Consider the following 20,342-nt stretch of genomic DNA (forward strand, 5'->3'; position numbering starts at 1 on the left):
GAAATGTCACAACCACCAATGCCTGTATGCTCTGTCGTATGACAGTGTAGTCGCAGCGTATTAAAAGAATCGCTGATCTACGATCTCAAAACACGTCGCCTCCGCGACTCCTGCTATTTTCGGTAGGCGACACGTCACACAACAAAGTATAAATCTGGCTTAAGGAGGCCGGAAGAGAGGGGAAAACTCCGGAAATTCTCCACATTCCTGACAGGAAGAGATAATCACCCCATGACCCACAGCATGGGAAACACGCCAGGCAGGGAATATGATGCCTGGCTTAGCCGGAGATTTTTGAGGTGGGCCTCCCTTACAGTAACGTATTAAAGCATGCTCATAAAGGCTCTATGGCCTATATGCAGGCATGCACATGCGCCTACGTGCCAAGTTTAAAAATAACGGGACATCATCTCTCAGTTTAACTTTGCATGTGGTTCCTCCCTTCATGGCGAATAAAGGTCTCATGGGTTAATGTGAGGACATTCAGCCTCGAAGGCTGTGTTCTGGGGTGACCTTTCTCACGGCAACGGGAGATTGACAGTGATTGGGTGACCCAAGCTGTGCTCCAGTAGAAGTTTAGCTGGCTGGCCAGCCATGCAGGTAACGTGTGTACAGTAGCTGCGGGACATTGAGGTGAATGTGAGCGCAGCAGACCATGTGGGGACCTTTAATAATTCAGATAGAAAACAGGATCTGGTTAAACGTTGTGGAGAACTGGAGATACGTTTATAGGCGACGACACAATTTTGTCTCTCTCTCTCTCTGAACTCAAGAATATAGAGAAGAATATAGAGAGCGGGAGTAACTGATAAATGTAACTTATCATAGCAAGGAATTTAGCTCAGGCTAAACTGAAATGCCAAAGGGGCCAACAAGACTACAGTCTTGTTCTCTCTTCACACTTGTTTTTGGGTTGTGTGGGGTTTATGAATCAAATGTTGGTCCAGCTGTTGAGGCTTATATAACACACTGTAAGAGATCCAATTGATCCGTCGTACGCAGCTGAAATTAAGAGCAGTTTACGCGCGCACACACACACACACACACACACACACACACACACACACACACACACACTAGATACACATTACACAAACAAACTTGAGGTACAGTCTAGTCAGAGACTGGCGATAACGTCGAAGATGGAGAGGTTTCTGTGCTGAAGCTATGGCAAACAGTCAGTCAGAGCTCCTTGTGCTTTGGGTTAGCAAAGAATATCACAATTATGCAAGGAATCTCTCCAGTAGTTTGTCTCCTTGTCTGAAGAAACTGAGACAAACTTCTCATTTGGAGCACAGGAGCAGAAGAGGTTAAAACTTCCCATTCTCAAGCTATAGGTCCAGTTCACACAAACTCCTGTGACAATATAGTTCACTCAGTGAGATCCCACATGATAGAAACCTTTTGTTTTGAACTCTGTGCCCTAAATGAGAAGAGATTATTTACTGTCTGCAAAACAGGGGGGAAATCCCACCTAGAGAGACTGTTATGGTCGTCTTAAAATAATATTTATACAGTGAATACTATAGCATCTGCTTTGCCACATGCACTTGATTGCGTAATGTGTACACACACACACACACACACACACACACACACACACACACACACACACACACACACACACACACACACACACACACACACACACACACACACACACACACACACACACACACACACACACACACACACACACACACACACACACACACACACACACACACACACACACACACACTGTCAGCTGAGCACAGCCTGACAGTCCAGTCCATGTGTGTTTACTTTGATGGTCCCGTGGTGGGTTACGTGCGAGGCGGTCCGGTCACTGCAACCATAACAGTAGGCCCTACAGTATGATCAAAATAAATAGGTTCACATTTAGGCCCCCCAACACACACACACAGCTGAGACCTGGGTTAAAATGGTAGCCCCATGTGCTACTGTTAGTTCCAGCAGCTTTCCCTTATGTCTCTACAGCCATATTTATCCTTGTGTGCGTGTATATATATATATATATATATATATATATATAATTATATATATATATATATATATATATATATAAACACACGTTATGTAACTGACATTTGTTTCATCTCCCGATCATGCATTTCAAATCCTCAAAACAGGGTTTGCAGAGATTTCATTTCATACATGTTCGAACCACTAATCCCTGCCATGGCCGCAATGAACCCTGACACAGAGATGTGCCTGTAGGCTGGATTCACCCTTCCACTTTTCTGCCTTTAGCCGTGTACTGTATGTCGTATAGGCAGCGTGGGATCGCCTGCCGCTGCTCAAGCACTCTGCGAAATGAAGGCTATGACAGGCGTAGCGGGAATTAACCCACAGAGAGCTCCCAGAGACATAATGAAGGAGATCTGACTCTTCAGCTGGAGTTACGCAACCAGCAGACCCACAGCAAGTCAGCCCATGTTGTTCAGGGCTGTGACGGTTCAAGCATTCATTTATCGGTTTTACACGTCCTCCACACTCCACATACTCACACATCTACTGTATGGTAAGCAATTTACAGTCTTAATCCAGAGCGATTTACAGTAAGCAAGAACAAAAAACATGGTGATACATCAAGTACATAAAAATAGTCACCATGAATCATACGTAAGCTTAAGATGAGTGTTACGTCTACATAATGTGCTATATAAGTTACATAAATTGAGCCTATGCATATGCCTGTAGGAGGTCAAGGCTAGGGCAAGTACTACAGCAAGATAAAGCTACAGTTAACGGGGGAAACACACACACACACACACACACACACACACACACACACACACACACCAACTGATGTCCTCTCGAACTTAACAATATTTGACACCAACAGCTGTAGTTCGCTGCCGTCCAAGAAACTGGAAGATTGTTCATGTTTAGTCGCCAGCATGAATAGAAGCGCAACAAAAATCTGGCTTGAATGTATGTCTTCTTCTCAAATACTTAAGCAGCTGCACAACTCTGAAGTATTTATTTATCACTCACTCCTCATCGATAGTCTTTCCTACACATAAAAAAAGAGGTAAACAACTAGGCCAGATGTTTGCATTTAAGTGTATCGTGTACTGCACTGCAGTGTTTCTCAACCTGAGGCCCGGGGCCCACTGGTGGACCACCATGAGGATATTGTAAGTGGGACCCCAAAGAGTTGGCAAAACACTAAAAAACACTTTAAAGCTTTGAAAGATTAGCTATCATTGTGAAACAGACAAATAGGAATATTGTTTTATTGTGTTTATGTTAGTTCCATTGATCCAAGCTGGAACAGAACACAAACGGCTAACGTGTTAAGTGGTCAGATGGCGAACACTTTTGAGATTTTCAAGTGGGCCCTGATCCAGAAAAGGTTAAGAACCACTGATGTACTAAAAAGGAGAAGGCTCCTGCATTTAACACCCCGTTCGCCCAGGACGAAGTTCACTGTCCTTTCAATTAGTAACACCCAGCGCTCAGGACGAATTTCTATCAAAAAGACGAAGTTTATTGATATCAAAGCCGATCGCATCGCTCCACAGTGGGACGTCATCGAAAATGTCCCCCCCCTGTTTTGCTGACGAGACCGGAAATCTTAAAACGTTAATAACTCTTGATCTAAATCATCCCGTCCAATTCTAAGAGTGTGTCCACATTCTCCGATGTTATCTTCCCATCTTTTCTTTTGTCTCTCTCTTCTCCTGCCACCTCGTACGGTGCCTTGCAGGATGGTCTTTGCAAGGCCTGAGGATCTGGTGATGTGTCCGTACCACCTCAGTTTACGCTTTATGACAGTGGTCAGAAAGTCATCATGTGGGCCGATGGCTTGGCTGATCTTTTGCCGTACTTCCTCGTTTGTGACATGTTGGGTGTAGGAGATACCCATGAGTCTTCTGTAGCATCTCATTTCCATACTCTGTATTCTCTTCTGTAGCTCAGCTGTAAAGAGTCCAAGTTTCACAAGCATACAGAAGGATTGACATGACAAGTTAACGCAGTAGTCTCACCTTTGATGCCAGACTGATGTTTTTGTCTTTCCATATGGGCTTGAGTTTTGCCAGGGCAGCAGTTGTTTGTGCAATTCTGGCAAGGACTTCCCGTTTGGAACCTTCACCGGACACGATTGCTCCAAGGTATTTGAAGCTGGACACCGTGTCCAGTGCCCGTCCGTTGACTTGGATGTCTGAGCGGCTGAAGAGCGGATGAAAAGTCCTATCTGATAAATTACGTTAAACTCACTTTGCCACTCACTTTATGCATGCGCATATCCTCTAGTCTATACCTTCTATTGTCCCTTGAGATCTCTCAACTCTAGATATGACTAACAAACATATTGCCAAACTAATGCATCAGATACAGCACACTGGATTAAGTGTCACAGGAAATCATTTTGGACTAATTTTTTTTTTTTCAGACGTCCAATTACTGGGGGATAAGTGCCAGATGGAACGGTACACAAGGAGGCCATTCCCTCGCCAGAACCCAAGCTATGTACCTGTCTGTCTCAGCAGTGAAATGATGCAATTCAAAAGCATCGTCTTTCATTTCATCCATCACGCGCACACACACACACACACACACACACACACACACACACACTTGATCTCTTCCATTATTATTATGACAATATTAATTTCACTGAATAGATGTTCAATTAATCCCAGCTGTTGGCACAGTATATCTGCATCCCCAGCCCGATCTCACCCAAACACTGTGAAATAACACGGATGGGCAATTCCGTACATACACGACTAGAAAACCCCAAAATCCATACATATTACACTACTACCGTCTTTGACCGTGACGGAGGCGTGGCTTTCACTAGTAGTGTATACAGAATTGCCAATCCGTGTTATTTTACCGTGTTTGGGATATTGTCGGGTTGACATTATTTATGATTCTGTGCTATTGGGTTACAACTCGGACGGGGCAGAGTCTTCGCAATGTTCGCCACGGCAACTCGCTCGCTTTAGCTTGCACGGAAGTTCACTTGGGACGGCGCCCCTCCATCGCGGTCTACGGGGAGGATTTCAGTGTAGTAGTGTACGTATGTATGGAATTGCCAAGCCGTGTGTGGGTGAGACCTGGTTGGCATCCCTACTCAACAGTCCTGTTAGAAATGTGCTGTGAGAACCATGGATACGGATGAGACTTTGTGTGTGGCAGTCAGACAGCAATCCCCAGTCCCACTGGGAGGGAGGGGTGGCTGCTGGACCATGTACAATGGGCTTCACAAAAACGAGCTACCCCACTTTCAACCTATTTTGGGCATTGTTAAAAAAGTGTTGCTTGTAAAAATTGCTTATACTGTAGGTAATATATATAATATGTTCGCTATTTTGACACGACACCATTGTTTAACAAGGTATAAGATAGGGCTAGTTGAGTGGTTAAATGTAACATTCAGGGTTGTAGTACACTGTGCCAATATAATCTAGAAATACAGAGAAAGAGAAGTGGTATAATAATAACTAAACAATACTGGGTGTGGAATGTGGATGGAAGCTGATTAGGACAGAGCATGCCAGAAGCAACAGAAGAATGCTGTTGTTGTCTCCACCAGGCCGAAGGCATGTGGGGAGAGTATGTTTTGCACTCCGTCCGTCCGTGTGTCCGTCCGTCCGTGTGTCCGTGTGTCCGTCCGTCCGTGTGTCCGTGAGCAGCTAATCTCGGCCACCGTTAATTAACCCGCTCGATGCCACATTTTGCACACACTGGATGCCAACGATGAACCTCTGCCCCAAACTTTCCAGAACGGCCTGTTATAGCGCCACCAGGAGGCCGCTTTGTGCAAAACAAGTTTTTGCACAGTACACCTACAGATTTTGTCCAAACATCACGCAAATTGGTACACAGTCTCTCTAGAGCCATTCAACCAAACCGGTCTTTCAGATTTCTCAGACTCCATCCTGATTGGTTAAGATTGGCTTCCAAAGTTCACAGGAGTGCTCAGTTTCAAACAAAATGCTGCAAATCATGAACACATCGCGTGATTTCCGTGAAATTGTGCACCCACATTCCCACTAGGCCGAGGACGAAATGCCACATGAACAATTTCAACTCAGACTCAAGGTGGCGCTATAACTGGCCGAAAAGTGTTTTTACCTCTAACTGCACGGATCTGTGGATAACTTTGTATGCCAACTCCCTAGAGGCCAAGGAAAAACCTTTGCCTGGAATTTTTCACATCTGCTCTTTATAGCGCCACCAGGAGGCCGACATATGTAAAACACATTTTCTATTATTACTCCTTCAGATTTTATCCAAATTTCACGCAAATCGGTATACACTATCTCCATAGTCATGTGATCAACACGGAGCGCCACCATTTCCCATCTTCCATCCTGATTGGCTAAGATTGGCTTCCAAAGCTCACACGATTCGTCCATTTCGAAAAAAGGCCACAAATCACAAACACAGTGTGCAATTTCCATTAAATTATACACGCACATTTTCACTAGGCCGAGGACGACATGCCACAATTTTTTCCTCAAAATCAGCCTCACGGTGGCGCTATAACAGGCCAATTCCTGTTTTTAGCTATAACTGCATCGATCTGTATACAACTTATGTATGCACACATGGAAAAACATTGTACCTGTATCCCTCCAACACGAACCTCCGGCCCAAATCTTCCTCAACAGCCTGTTATAGCGCCACCATGAGGCCACAACCTGACCTGCCCTGGTGGAGACCTGTGCCGATTGGCACTTTGTCTAGTTTTGTCTGTGTCCTGGTCTGGTGAGATCCTAAACTGAGGGTCGGGACCCCCAGGGAGGTCCCCAAAGAATTTTGGATGGGGTCCCCAGATGTAATCATCTCATCTGGGGACCCCCTCCAGCTTAATGTGCAACTGACATTGTTTTCTCACTCAACAGTAAACAAACCAACATACATTCTAAGTGTATATATACAGGGTATAGACATTTCTAAAGTTACAATTGAATGACTTTTAAGGGTCCCAGGTTCAATTATTATTTTGGGGGGGTTGCGGCACTGAAAGGTTTGGGAACCCTTGTTTTGGACCAACTATTCAACAATTGATGCCTCAGTCATACAGCTTTATGGATATATTCATAATTATTTATGATATTTATTCATTAAGAATTATCCTTAATAACTTTGTTTATTTACCTGTGGTGCGTAGGGACTTTCAGACTGCACAGATCGAGGCAAAGTGAAATTATTCAAATTAAATCAAAGGGGAAAAAGATTTTCCCATGCAAAAAATGAGTTTACTTAGAAATGCCACTTTGACTCAATGTTATTACAACCTCTAAATGTTTCCTGGAAAGTTTCAATTAAGGTGTGTCCCAAGTCAAACAAATATAACATATAAGCTATGTCAGGCCAAATGCAAAAATAAAACTCCCCACAATGCCATGCAACACTTATATCCCAAAAATACACCCAGAAATACTCACTCTATGCAGAGCCACACAAGCATCCCTCACCCACAGTCTCTGAAGAATAGCGCGCGCATGCACACACATAGCATACCATAGACCTCAACTGGCTCATAAGCACTTGAATTGCAGAGTAAATGCATCTCCTCCAAATTGTATCACAACGCTCTCATAACAGCAATAGCATCACTATCCATAGATCTACATTGCCTCCTAATTAACTGCAGCCTATCAACTCCCAACAACCCACCTCTCTCTATGCCTGCCGTCTCCCCTCCGTGCACTCATGCCATATATCAGAGGATCAGTTTAGCATAAATAACCATGTTAAATCATGTTCTGTTGACAGCTAACTTCTGCTATTCTGGGTGCATCAAGCCACCTACATACAGAAAATTGGAACAACTGTAACAAAACTAAAAATAATAATCAACGAGGCAGGCTGACGTGATTTTTAGTCTTCAGCAGTAACGACGGGAATCCTAGTGTCCCTATTCTGGCCTGGGCATGTAATAATTCATGAACATTGGTTGTTCATTCAGCAAAAATAGCAGATCTACGTGTGAGCTTGTAGATCAGTTATTTTTGGTGATGAGATTTGGTGTAGGGACTTTTTAAGAGGTTAAATGGACACCCAATCAGTGTTAGTACTGCTCATGGACTTGTTTGTACAGGAGAAAAAAGAATTGCAAACATTTGAAACCAAAGTCAAATTCATTGAGATAACAGAGAATACAGTACAAAACAGGAATATAGTAATGTAATTTTAAGTTACCGATATTTAGAGCCATGAAAAACATTGAACTAGCTGAACTAATTACATAATAATATGCCCATGTCATCTCTACAATGATGATAGTCAAGTCCCACTTCTACAACACACAGAAAAACAAGCTTTTCCGTCAAGGAGCTTAAATACTTTGCCTTGGAATAAACCCTGCAAGCTTTCCCAATGAGCTACCTCAATCACAGCCCAATATAGTATTGGATTGGACTAAATGCAATAAAGATATGCTGGTGGGAAATATCTTAACGCTACCATGGAGGTGCAGATAATCAGCTTTTCTGAGCAGCATTGGCTGCAATAGGCTCATGAATCTGTAATAAGGTCTCTTTGGACCAATGAATCGAGCTTTGCTCACACCCACTACCTCGCTCACCCTGCCACTCTCTCTCTCCTTCGAATCGGAGTGACCTCAGATGATCAATGGAGGAGGTCACACTGCAGGCTCTGGCTCATAACAATCCAATCAGAATCACAAGGGATGGATAGCATCTACTGTAATCCTACGGGCGAAGGGTAAACGTGTTTGGGGGATGATAAATACTCCAAACTACACAGATAACATCTCATGATTATCCCATTAAGACCTGAGGCCGATTCTACAAATGCCTTCTAAATCAGTAGTCCTCACACAAATGGTAAAAAAAAACAGGGAAAAAAAACAGATGCATCTGCTATTTTTCAATATAACACAATAACAACACAACACAACACAATAATCTAAACTGACACGGATGCTTCCCTTTTTTAATGGGTTTATACATGTAGGATTATGTGTTGCAAATCCTCCTCCTGTTCAGCCTCTTGCTTTCATGCATCAAGCTGGCCTGGAGTGGAGAGTGCCTCTGTACTCTGTACTGCTGTGTGTAGTGTGCAGCAAGTTCCTGTACACAAGAGAGGAGTCAGGCAAGCGGTGCCAAGGACTCTCGGGCAGCCAAGGATCACAGTCACTCCCTTTGCTTACTCTGCTGCCCACACACACCTGCAGGTGTGGTCCACAAGCCGTAAACACCAAATTAATGTAGTGCACTGGGCTCCGTCCAGGTCGGCAGCGCCAACTTCCCAAGACAATCCCAGAAGCCAAGCACATACAAAATCTTCTGGTATATCGTTGCTGTGGTGCAGAAACCATATTTTAACTTTTTGTGTTTCTTTCGTAAATGAATGCCCTACGCTGCCCTACGCTGCCCTACAGCGTCACACAAAAGCATCAAAAGGAGCAGATCACGAAGTTTTGAGCTTGTAGATCTGTTGCTACAGTTCTTTTGCGGTTTTTGAATTAGAATTTTGGACGTTTGAGGATTCCACAAGACAGAGACGATATACAGTACATAATTTAAACGCAATATTCAGCAATGAGGATTTATGTTTTTCTTTCATTCATTCATTCTTTTTTCAGCTTTTTCTGAGCACACGTAGGGAGGATGGGGAGAGGATTCTCTAAGCCTGACTAACCAATGAGGCCCCATGGGTATCGTGGTCTCGTTTCAAACCTGAGTCTGTCATGAGGACCTCTGTAGTAGTCACAAACACATACTGCTAACCCTCTGTCCTAAAATGTTTTTTCCTACAGTAAGCCTCATAGCAGAGACATTGATACTGTTATGAGAAGAATTGTAGGAAGAGAACACGGTATTCGCTCTCCTCTGCGAGTTCTTTTCCTCCTGCAGCCTTGAACTGTGACTGGAGGTGAAGATATACTATAGGTATACTTCCGTTCTGAGGCATCCAAATTGCTACTCACAGTCCAACCTATTTCTATTGACAGATGAGAGTGAAATGTAAACTAAACTGTAAACTAAACTAGTAAGTTAGTGAAGACGATAGCTTAATTAGAAACACCACCCATGGAATTCTTGCAATGGATGGGGATTCTGATTTGATCTGTCGGCACACTCCTTTGGCAAGAGCTGAGCTGTGCTCTGATTAATCTGATTAAAGTAAATGGCTCATTCAGTGATACCTGTCTGACTTGGGACTCATCTGCATGGATGATCTGCAGAACCTGCAGGGCTGATTGGCCCTGCTGAGTACATTTGACCCATTAGTTGGGATTATTACATTAGCGCATGAAAAGTAACCGACTGCAAAATGAACAGTGAGTTTTGCGTTTGGAGGGAAGAGAAGCTTGCCTTCTCTGTTTTTCCACACCAGTTATTGTGGTGCGACAGACAGTGGCTCACGAGGCAGGGTCACCGATTGGGTACAGGAACTCTGGAAGGTTCCTGGTTTGATCCCACCATTAGTGTTAATGTGCCCTAAGACTAAAATGAAGGAACTCCCCTGCACCTCGTTGATTAAAAATCACACCAGTGTGAACCAAGTGGTGCAACTCCCATCTATTGGTTCTCTGTATCGTTCCAATTTGTATCATTCCAATTTCTTCTCTGTATCATTCCAATTTCTTCTCTGTATCGTTTGCGTCCAGCAGGTGGCAGCCATGTCACATACTTCTCTCGTTCCAATTTCACGCATGCGCACACCACTCGTGCTCACACAGGGTCACACACAAACACGTACAGGGCATTGCATGCTGGATGTAGAAGTGGTTGCACCACTTAAAAAGGACCTACAGTAGGTTATGATGACGTTGTCACACCAAGATAAAATATCTACCGTAATTAATTTATAAGCCGCTACTTTTTTCCCATGCTTATGCGGCCTATACAACGGTGCGGCTAATCTATGGATTTTTACAGCTAACGGCCACTAGGGGACCTTCTAAATCTATCTCTATGGCCGGCTATGGCCTCTATGCGGTTTATAATCCAGTGCGGCTCGTATATGTACACATTTGTTTTTTTCCCTAAATTTATCTGGTATATTATATTTATTTATATTCAGGTGCGCTTTATAGTCCGGGAATTATGGTACTTCAATAAATGATAGGACTCTGAAAATAGATTCACCCTGCTGTGTAATATTGTGTGTATGTGTGTGTGTGTGTGTGTGTGTGTGGGGGGCTGCGCTCAGATGGCCTCAGTCCACCCTAAGGGGGTTGGAGAGTTGCAGTCCCACAAGTTATGCTTTGACAAGGGTTGGCGTAGATAAGCAGATGTTCCATTCAGGAAGCTCCCCTGCTGAGATAGGTGCCACATCAGTGAAGTCTGATCAGCCAAACTCATTGTCTTATTGCTTTACAGAGACTTTTAACTGTTGCATACATTGTTTTTTCCCAAAATAATTCCACAACAGCCCTTTTTGAAAATGTTTCAAAATCTATGAACCTTGCTCAACATGGAATTGATTCGCATAATCGCAATTATATAACTTTTATTGCGATTAAAGAAGATCTTCTACTCTAATTTACAAACACTTGTGTGATTTTCTGACATTGCTAGTTTTGCGGAATAAATGTAAGCCTTATAATCGTGATAGTTCTGAAACCGTAATTATTTCTCTTGCTATAACCGTGCCATGAAAATCCATAATCGTTCCACCCCTAATCTTGATTTGCCACAGCAGCACATGCAGTTAAGACAGGATGATGGGTCCTTCTGAGGGTTTGTTTTCATCGATTTGTTTTTGATGACCTGAGGGAGCCCTATTCATTAATGACATGACATGTCAAAGGATCACGATCAAATTATGATTGATCCTACATGGCCATGATCATAGATTTCATTTCCATGGATGGGTGGTGTCCAATGGAGGCGGTCTTCATGTTAATCTAGCAGAGTAGCGCTGCCTGAAGCCCCGAAGCCCAATATCTTAATCTTCATTGGCCAGTGGGGGTGAATAAAATAACGATTAAATTGTGTTTCTGTCGTCGAACAACAATAGAACATAGAACAAAAGAAAGTGACTTTGTCCAAACCCTGGATAGCCAGACATGGAGAAGACTGTCTGGACTGGATCATCACCTAGATCTGCAGATATGGAGTCGGCCAGCAACTCTACATCTGACCTCACGGACACCAGATTAATAGTTTAACTCCTGCTTCTTAACCCATTCTGGACGGGAACCGTTTTGGTGTTTTAACTAAGCGTTATTTAGCTATTGAAAAATAGCAAAAAAAAATAAAGTCGTGAAAATGTGACACAAATCTTTGAATATATATTCTTTCAGAAGACTTTTTATTTATTTCGACGTCAAGCCTAAATAGGTTAACTGTGCCGTATTAAGAAGCTCTGTTGTTTCAGTGCGACCTCGCCCTAAAGATAGGGGAATAGCCATCACATTGTGACATCTTTTGAGCTTGTAAATCAGCTATTTCTACTACTTTTGAAAATGTTTGAAAAGATTAAAAAAAATTCAACATGGAAATGTTGACGATTATCCATCCATCCATCTTCAAACTCTTATCCATAGTCGAGTCGCGGGGGCAACAGCTCCAGTAGAGAGCTCTAGACTTCCCTCTCCAGAGCAACATTAGTAACTTCCTCCTGGGTGATCCCGAGACGTTCCAAGGCCAGTGAGTGGATGTGTTTCCTCCAACTGCGCCTTGGTCTTCCCCAGGGTCTCCTCCCAGTGGGACGTGCCTCGAGGACATTCCTATAGGGAGACACCGAGAGGCATCCTAATCAGATGCCCGAAACCACCTAAGCTGGCTCCTATCCAGGCGAAGAAGCAGCGTCGCTACTCCAGACGATTATGACGAATATGCAAAACAATTATTGTGATTATGTCAAATAATTGCGATAAGGTGTTTTTATGTAATAATTGTGACATGCCTAGGTAGAGGCTGCGTGAAACCGAGAAGCCTAATACCGTATATATAATAGAGCCAAATATATCTATTTATTCGGCTTATGTATTATCTGTCCTGTGGCCTAACCTCGTCAGACTTTCCACTTCAGAGGAAAGCCTGGTCTGTCTTCCTAAATCGCCTGTGTGATCCGGTCTAGACCGGATGATAAAAAAACTACAAAATTCCAGAAAGGTAGTTCTGTTTTTTCCGGCGTTGCTTTGTTTTGGTCCCCCCCTGTTTGTTTTTAGTCTGCTCAGTCGCTACGAGTTGGAATAAAAGATGGATATACGAGCAAATTAACTAACCAAGAAGTACTTGAAGAAACTTGTCGGATTCTTACACCGCATTGCGTCTTTTATTGGGTAGGCTCTAAAATTATGATGCCCTTGATCGCTGGGAATTATTTTGGGTAATTCTGATTCCGGTTTGGGGGTTTCAGCCTGATGACTTCAAACCTGACTACAACATGACATAAATTATCATCCGCTTCCGACCGGATCATAAACCCAAAAATGGTATGCCTCTCGGGCTTCCCGTGGGTGGCCAGGGGGTGTTTCCCTGGCTGGCCCTGAGTCTAGGATAAGTCAAGACAAGAGGAACATGCACACTCAGGTAATGCAGGCAATGTAAAGTTTTGCTGAAGACAAATTTCTGCTCTTCTCAAAATAATGATGCGCGCTATAGTGTGATTCTTTTCAAATCAATCTAAAACTTTACAATCAAAGAGCACCAATGCAAACAAGGACTGTTGATTATGACGACTAACAAGATTAAGAACCTCTGGTCCGGCACCTAGGCTCCTCATGCAGCCTTACAACGCATCAGGCCAATGGCGGGTTCGAGTCCTGCGTTCCTGATAAACTTTGCTGTATGTCACTCAACGTCTGTCTCCACTTTTCACTATCAATAAAGGTCAAAAAGCCCCAAAAATATAATAATAATAACCTCTGGTCCTTTGGGCCTACAGGGACCCTGGGACGTCACCTGGTCCCGAAGCCCAAACCACACCCTCCTGCTGGGCAATCTGGCAACTCTCTCTCTCTTGTGGACGAGATTCAGTGTTGCCAGATTTTGACAAATACATGTATTGTATACCCATTGTATACCCATTGATTTGGGTCCTTGACATGAACATGTTTGAGAACTGTCTACTGGTTTAAACGACACACACACACACAAGTTAAATTGCGTGTAGGACAACTGTGGACAGATGCACTGCATACTGAAGACAATCTCATTTGGATTCATGAACGTGCCAGAATCAACATGGAACATGGGAGATTTTATTTTGGGTGGTTTTCCTTTCTTTCTATACAGTATATCCAAATGCTTTTATTAGGACACGGTGTAGCTTACATCAATTCTATGTTGACGTTGGCCTAGAGCAGGGGTATTCAACTGGCGGGCCAAATGCCCCCTAGTAGCCCTTGGAACAATTTGCTAAATAAATAAATTCAATTGAGATAGCTAATGAAAGTTACAGGTATGGTGTGTGTGATATGAAGTGTACGATTATGATAATGACAGTAATCCTTAATTATATTCTATTATATTCAAGGGCTTTTGAAATGAGACAGACACCAGTCACTTTAGACTACTGCTACTAGCCTACTTGTGTGTGTGTGTGTGTGTGTGTGTGTGTGTGTGTGTGTGTGTGTGTGTGTGTGTGTGTGTGTGTGTGTGTGTGTGTGTGTGTTGTGTGTGTTTGCAGCTGGTGCTCGTTGACGCTCGTTAATGTCAAGACAATTACTTCAAATAGGTCACAAAATGCATTTTGAGAACCCACAAATTTCCACGCTTTCCCCCCACACACACACAATCATTCTACAGTTGTGGCCCCCGGCCTAATCTAGTTGGCGTAGAGGATTTTATTTTTGTTTACACTCTTGCTGCTGCTGTTGTTGTTTTTATACGCTGCTGTGCTGTATAATCTGTGATGCATGCATTAAATCGCCATCAGGACCAGGGGGGAAATGTACTAGAGACCCGCCCCCTGTAGTAAATACATGATCCACGTTCCACGGCAGGGATACGTACAGTAGGCCTATGTCACTTGTTTGAAGTCACCTTATGTTTCATATTGGGCTGATTAGGCTGGTGTTTTTCCACTACAGTAGGCCTACAGTAGCCTATAAATCATTAAAAAAAACTACCTTCTAGAAGAAGTATTCTTGACACATGTATAGGCTACTTGATAGTCCGATCAAGATAAGAATCGTGACAGTGGGGCTGATCGCTCTGAACAATGGAGGTTTTCCTACACAGTACACACAGTCTCTTTCTGTCAGTTCCTGCAGACCTGCGACCATTGACCTGCTGACCAACCATCCTTTTTTGCATTGAACGGCTGCTGATCACACAAACCTCATGCATGCAATGTAAAACTGTCTCTTTACTGAAAATATGTTCCAGTTCTCCACGCATGTCGAAAAATCAACACTGCATGTCAAAAAGGCACGCCAAAACCGCTGTACGTGGAATATTTACATAACATTTCATATATTCGTCTTTACCTTTATCTTGACTTGACGAGATACTTTCCTCCTCTTTTGGATTAGCAACCTGTGTTATTATGGACGTGTTGTCCATGGAAACGGAGATGTTAGGGCTTCCTTCAGCTACAACACAGCTTTATTCCTGGCAAACATCACCTAGCTTACAGTGAGTCCCTGACTCTACACACACAAGGCTGCTAGAAGGTCCGTCCACTGTTTGCAGGCAGCATTAAAATCCCATTTTATTCGACGTATGCGGTCACATATACTAGTCGCTTGATCAAAACAAAAACAGACACGGCGAGCTGCGATACAGTGTCCAACATTTGAGACGAGAGTCCCGGGGTAGGTATGCTATCCTATTCTTGGAAGAAAATCTAATTCAAGAGGCAATCCTCCTGCTGCGCTTGAAACCGTGTCTGCTCTGCTCCCTGCTGTTGGTTGTTTTTGCAGGCAGGAGGCAGCGGAGGAGCCCCCGCCTCCCCGCTACTGTAAGCCCTGATGGGTTCCGCTGTGTCATACGGTCGGGTAGGGTAGGGTATATGGACTTTTGTTTACTTTAAGAGATGACGACCAACAGTCAGACCAGACCACCCTGCCTGCACCCTCGACTCCTCGAGTCCTGACTGTGTATTATTCAATATTCTTCTGTGGTTCTCAACTTTTTCTCCCAAATAAAATGACCCTCAAAATAATAATTATTTTGAGTCCTTGAATCCTTGATAATCACTTGTGAATATAGTCTATCTATTATATCCAATGTTTGACCCCCCCCCTACCCTCTCTCAAATCATGTGGGGAACTGATCCCTGGGTCACGGCCACGGGTGTCCCGACCCACAGGTTGAGAACCCCACATGTTGAGAACCGTGATGACATTAGCCTAACCCTGGAATCCTGGACTTTGGTAGCATCTTTCAGGCTAAATCAGGGATGCAATAACAATCAACAAAAACGAATTTCACTCACTCCTTGTAAAGCTGTTATGTGAAAGCTGAAAATGCATGTGATTCTGAAATGCACAAATAATGTTACAATTATAGGCTATAGGTAATTATCGATCGATTGATGTCTTTATTGTTAATATATATTTTATTTCATGGGTTAGGGTTAGCTTTTATGCGTTATCCTGATCCTGTTGACATATTATCATGATATATGTGTGTGTGTGTGTGTGTGTGTGTGTGTGTGTGTGTGTGTGTGTGTGTGTGTGTGTGTGTGTGTGTGTGTGTGTGTGTGTTTGTGTGTGTGTGCGCGCGCATGCAAGTACGTGCGTATGTGCTGAAGGGGGATACAGACACATTCACAATTTACCATCTACAATATATACAGTACAAGTACATGGTGCCAACTGCTGCCATAGGGTTGCCAAAATCCCAAGCCAAGGCCCATATTATCAGTTCAGGAGCCTATTTCTGTAGCATGAGACAGCTTGATGCACAAGTACACCCCCTGGACATGATGCTAGTTTTATGTCACAGGAACGTATCCCCAATCCACCCTTTGATATGCTGAGTGCCAAGCAGGGAAGCATTGGGTACCATTTTTATAGTTTTTGTTATGACTTCAACTTGGCCGGTGATTGAACCCTGAGCTCCCAGTCTCCGGGCGACTCTAACCACAGCAATAAGACCCTATTCTTATTGCTGCCATCAGGGGATTATTTTTGTATGGGTTTTTAAGAGGATGACATTTTACTCTTGTGTAATACATGTGTTGCCTGAGCGTAGCCTAACCATCTATATTCAAACCCAGGTGTACTGCATGAAATCAAACATCAACTTGTCGGACAAAGGGGATTCCTCTTCCAAGGGACATAATATAAGTTCATGTGCGTACTCTGCTGTTTGTAGAGCTGTACCGATAGCATTTTCTTTCTTTCTTCTTCCGATAACCATAACTTGCATATCGGTCGATACAGAGTACTATACCATTCCTATACCATTGTGTAATTTAAAAAAAATCTAGGACGTTCTAGGAGGTTCCAGGGACCCTCAAGGTTCATTGAGGGTGTTCCAAATGGACCCTTACAAGTCTGTAACTCTAAGGGTGTAGAAATGGAGGTAAATGGACCCTTACGGGCGGTTCCATTTGTACAACCTCTGAGTTATTCCACTGATTAACAAATCTCCTCATGTGATAATCTGGCATCGTAATCGGAACATCAGACATTCCAGATTTGCACAATATCAAAAGAGCCCCCAAAAGTTGCAACAGCTCGAGAGTGTACACATCAAGGGAACCATCTATTGATGATGGCCAGTATGTTTGTCATAATATGACATATGTGGTCATCTTCAAATTACAGGTTTTAATCAACAGTGTGTTCTTTCAATGTGGGTCACATCTGATGCTTGTAATAAGGGCAATGTACAGTTGACACCACAATACACCTCTAGTGTTTCTGAACAACTTCACATTACAAACTCTCTCACTGCTTGGTCACTGCATCAGTCTCAGGTTACAATGTCACGAGACTGACCCGCTGAAATCAATCTGGCCAGTGACCACACAGTAGCACTGTGTGATCAGTGACCACAACCTGATTATATTACAGAGGCAAAACAGAGATAAGCTCAATCATTCCTCAAATTAAAATGTGATAATTTATAGAGAGTAGTAGGTTGGAGAGGCTTATTGTCGGTATCAGCCAGCTAGAGGACGGGATTCTCTTTGCAATGCAAAATGGGGATACAAAATGGGAATCCTCTCTGGGTCTCTCCCAGTAATAAAACCAAGGTGTTGCAACAAAACTAGGGTGTTTGTGTGTGACCAATAAAATATGACCAAATATGACCAATTCTCCCTGATTCGAAAAGATCAAACAATGGAAAATGCTTAGGCCTGCTTATGAAGTGAAACACTTCATTGGAATTTTCAGCCTGCCACATTAAGTCACATCCACTAGGTTGGACTCTGAATAGATTTGTTCAAAGAACCTTGCCTAATTGGAGTCAGTATCAATCATTACCCTTTAGATAGATGACCCTGCATCATTTCTTTGGGCTTAGGCCTATAGCAGTTGAGTCTTTTTGTTAGAGAAGGCATTAAGACCATCTTTGTTTGTGTTTGTCATGCAGGCCCGGTTTGGCCATCGGGAGCACCGGGACTATTCCAGGTGGCCTGCCGTCCTAGTGGCCTGCCTGGCTGTCAAAAAAGAAAAAGAAAAAAAAAGAATATATATTATGTCATGCACACATTAATTACCAGTAAAACGGTTCTCACTCTTGTTATGACTCTCTCTCTCTCTTCTGTCTGAAAACAATAGGGTGAAAGATTGCTGTGAGGAAGTGTCTCTGTAAAACCCAGCGTAGTCGCAAAAATAACATTCAGTGGAAATAATTAACAGTAGTTTTTTTTTTTTTTTAGCTCTCTGGGCACACAAATAATCATTCTTAGAAAGATGACTGCAGGGCACCGGGAAGTGCTCTGGAACTCACCCCAATTAATAAGAGCGTGGAGTGGAGGAGCAGGATACATACACTATACCTGATGATGAGTGAGAAGAACTGTAGTAGCACAAAGAGCGAAGATGTGATTAGCTGGATATTTTGTGTGTGGGTGTGGGCAAGTTGGGCAACACTCTTTGCACGATGAGTCATATCTGTACTGATGAATAATTAAATCAAACATGGTTTTGATATTAAGTTGACATAATACTCACCATTCTTACCGAGTTTGGGTATGTCACTGGTGGATGATTTATGAATGTGGGTGTAGTTGAGTGAGGAATTGTAATCTCATAATCCTCTCTGGGGCTTTTGGCAAGTAATTGAGTTATTCTGCTTTCTAAACACTGGCATGGGTGACAGTTACAGACTGATATCATTCAGTTATCATACCTGGGTCGGGAATGCATTCTCAACTCGCATCGTTCTTGACTTTGTATTGTTCCAGAGTTGGCCATATAGGCTACCACCTTTATTTATAGCGCATTTAAATAACAAAGTTGTACCAAGTGCTTTACAATACAATAAATAATAAAAAACACACACCTCATTAAAAAACTATGTTAAAAACATACACAGTGTCACTTTCAGCATAAAAACAACTGTGCTTGGAAATGCCAAAGTATAAAAATGAGACTTGAGGCGTGTGATTTAAACACCTGAAGGGGGCTTGTTGTGCATCATCATCCTCTTCCTTGCAGATTACAGGATATAACAACAGAATGAACAGATCGGCTTGTGACTGAGGCTACAGGATATAGAAAGTATACTATGCTGCATTGTGTGTGTACTGGATACTCTGGAATTGTAGCCTTTCCCCACACTGGGAATCTCTGTTTGTTTGTAATTACAGGGGGAAAAAGTTAAGGATCAATAGAATAATACTAGTAATAATCAAGTATAACTTGATGTACTTAATATACGATGTTGAATTAAATTGACCACTATTTGGGTATTTACTCCTGAGGAGTCTAGTCTGACTCAGTCAGGTGGTAAATTATCTTTAACACTACATTTTCATCATATTAGAAATACAAATCTTACTGTGTGTGTGTGTGTGTGTGTGTGTGTGTGTGTGTGTGTGTGTGTGTGTGTGTGTGTGTGTGTGTGTGTGTGTGTGTGTGTGTGTGTGTGTGTGTGTGTGTGTGTGTGTGTGTGTGTGTGTGTGTGTGTGTGTGTGTGTGTGTGTGTGTGTGACCTTCATTCGTTAGTGGCGAGGAAGACATTTTCATTTAATACAAGTTTAGAGTATTGCCTCAGCATATTTATATCAGTGTGCCAATGTTGCCACCTTGAGGGGAATAGTGGTTAGTTGACCAACCGTGCAACTGATCTGGCCTGGCCTGGGACTAGATGGCAGCGAAGATCTTGACTTGTGCCGCGTATTTGAAAGAAGCAAACACACAAAACACTGACTTATTAGGTGTAGCTGGCACAGTGGTGGCACTGGCACAATTACCAAATTAAGATTTGACCACACACTAGGTGGTTCTCAAATTGGGGTCCGGGGACCCCCAGGGGTCCTTGAGG

At 43.0% G+C, this 20,342-nt stretch overlaps 1 protein-coding gene across 2 annotated transcripts in view; it reads right to left on the minus strand.

The window, feature by feature from the left end:
* The window catches only part of ctdspla (CTD (carboxy-terminal domain, RNA polymerase II, polypeptide A) small phosphatase-like a), a 43,155-nt gene extending 27,340 nt beyond the window's left edge, over window positions 1-15,815 (minus strand). For both annotated transcript variants that reach the window (XM_083778444.1, XM_083778443.1), the window contains exon 1: window positions 15,383-15,815. In XM_083778444.1, the coding sequence (XP_083634570.1) occupies window positions 15,383-15,458 (76 nt within the window). In that variant the 5' untranslated portion in view covers window positions 15,459-15,815. The remainder of the gene's footprint in view (window positions 1-15,382) is intronic.
* Between the last annotated feature and the right edge of the window lie 4,527 nt (window positions 15,816-20,342).

This window comes from Protomyctophum parallelum, assembly GCF_964188405.1.
Source record: "Protomyctophum parallelum genome assembly, chromosome: 12".
NCBI classification, from domain to species: Eukaryota; Metazoa; Chordata; class Actinopteri; order Myctophiformes; family Myctophidae; genus Protomyctophum; species Protomyctophum parallelum.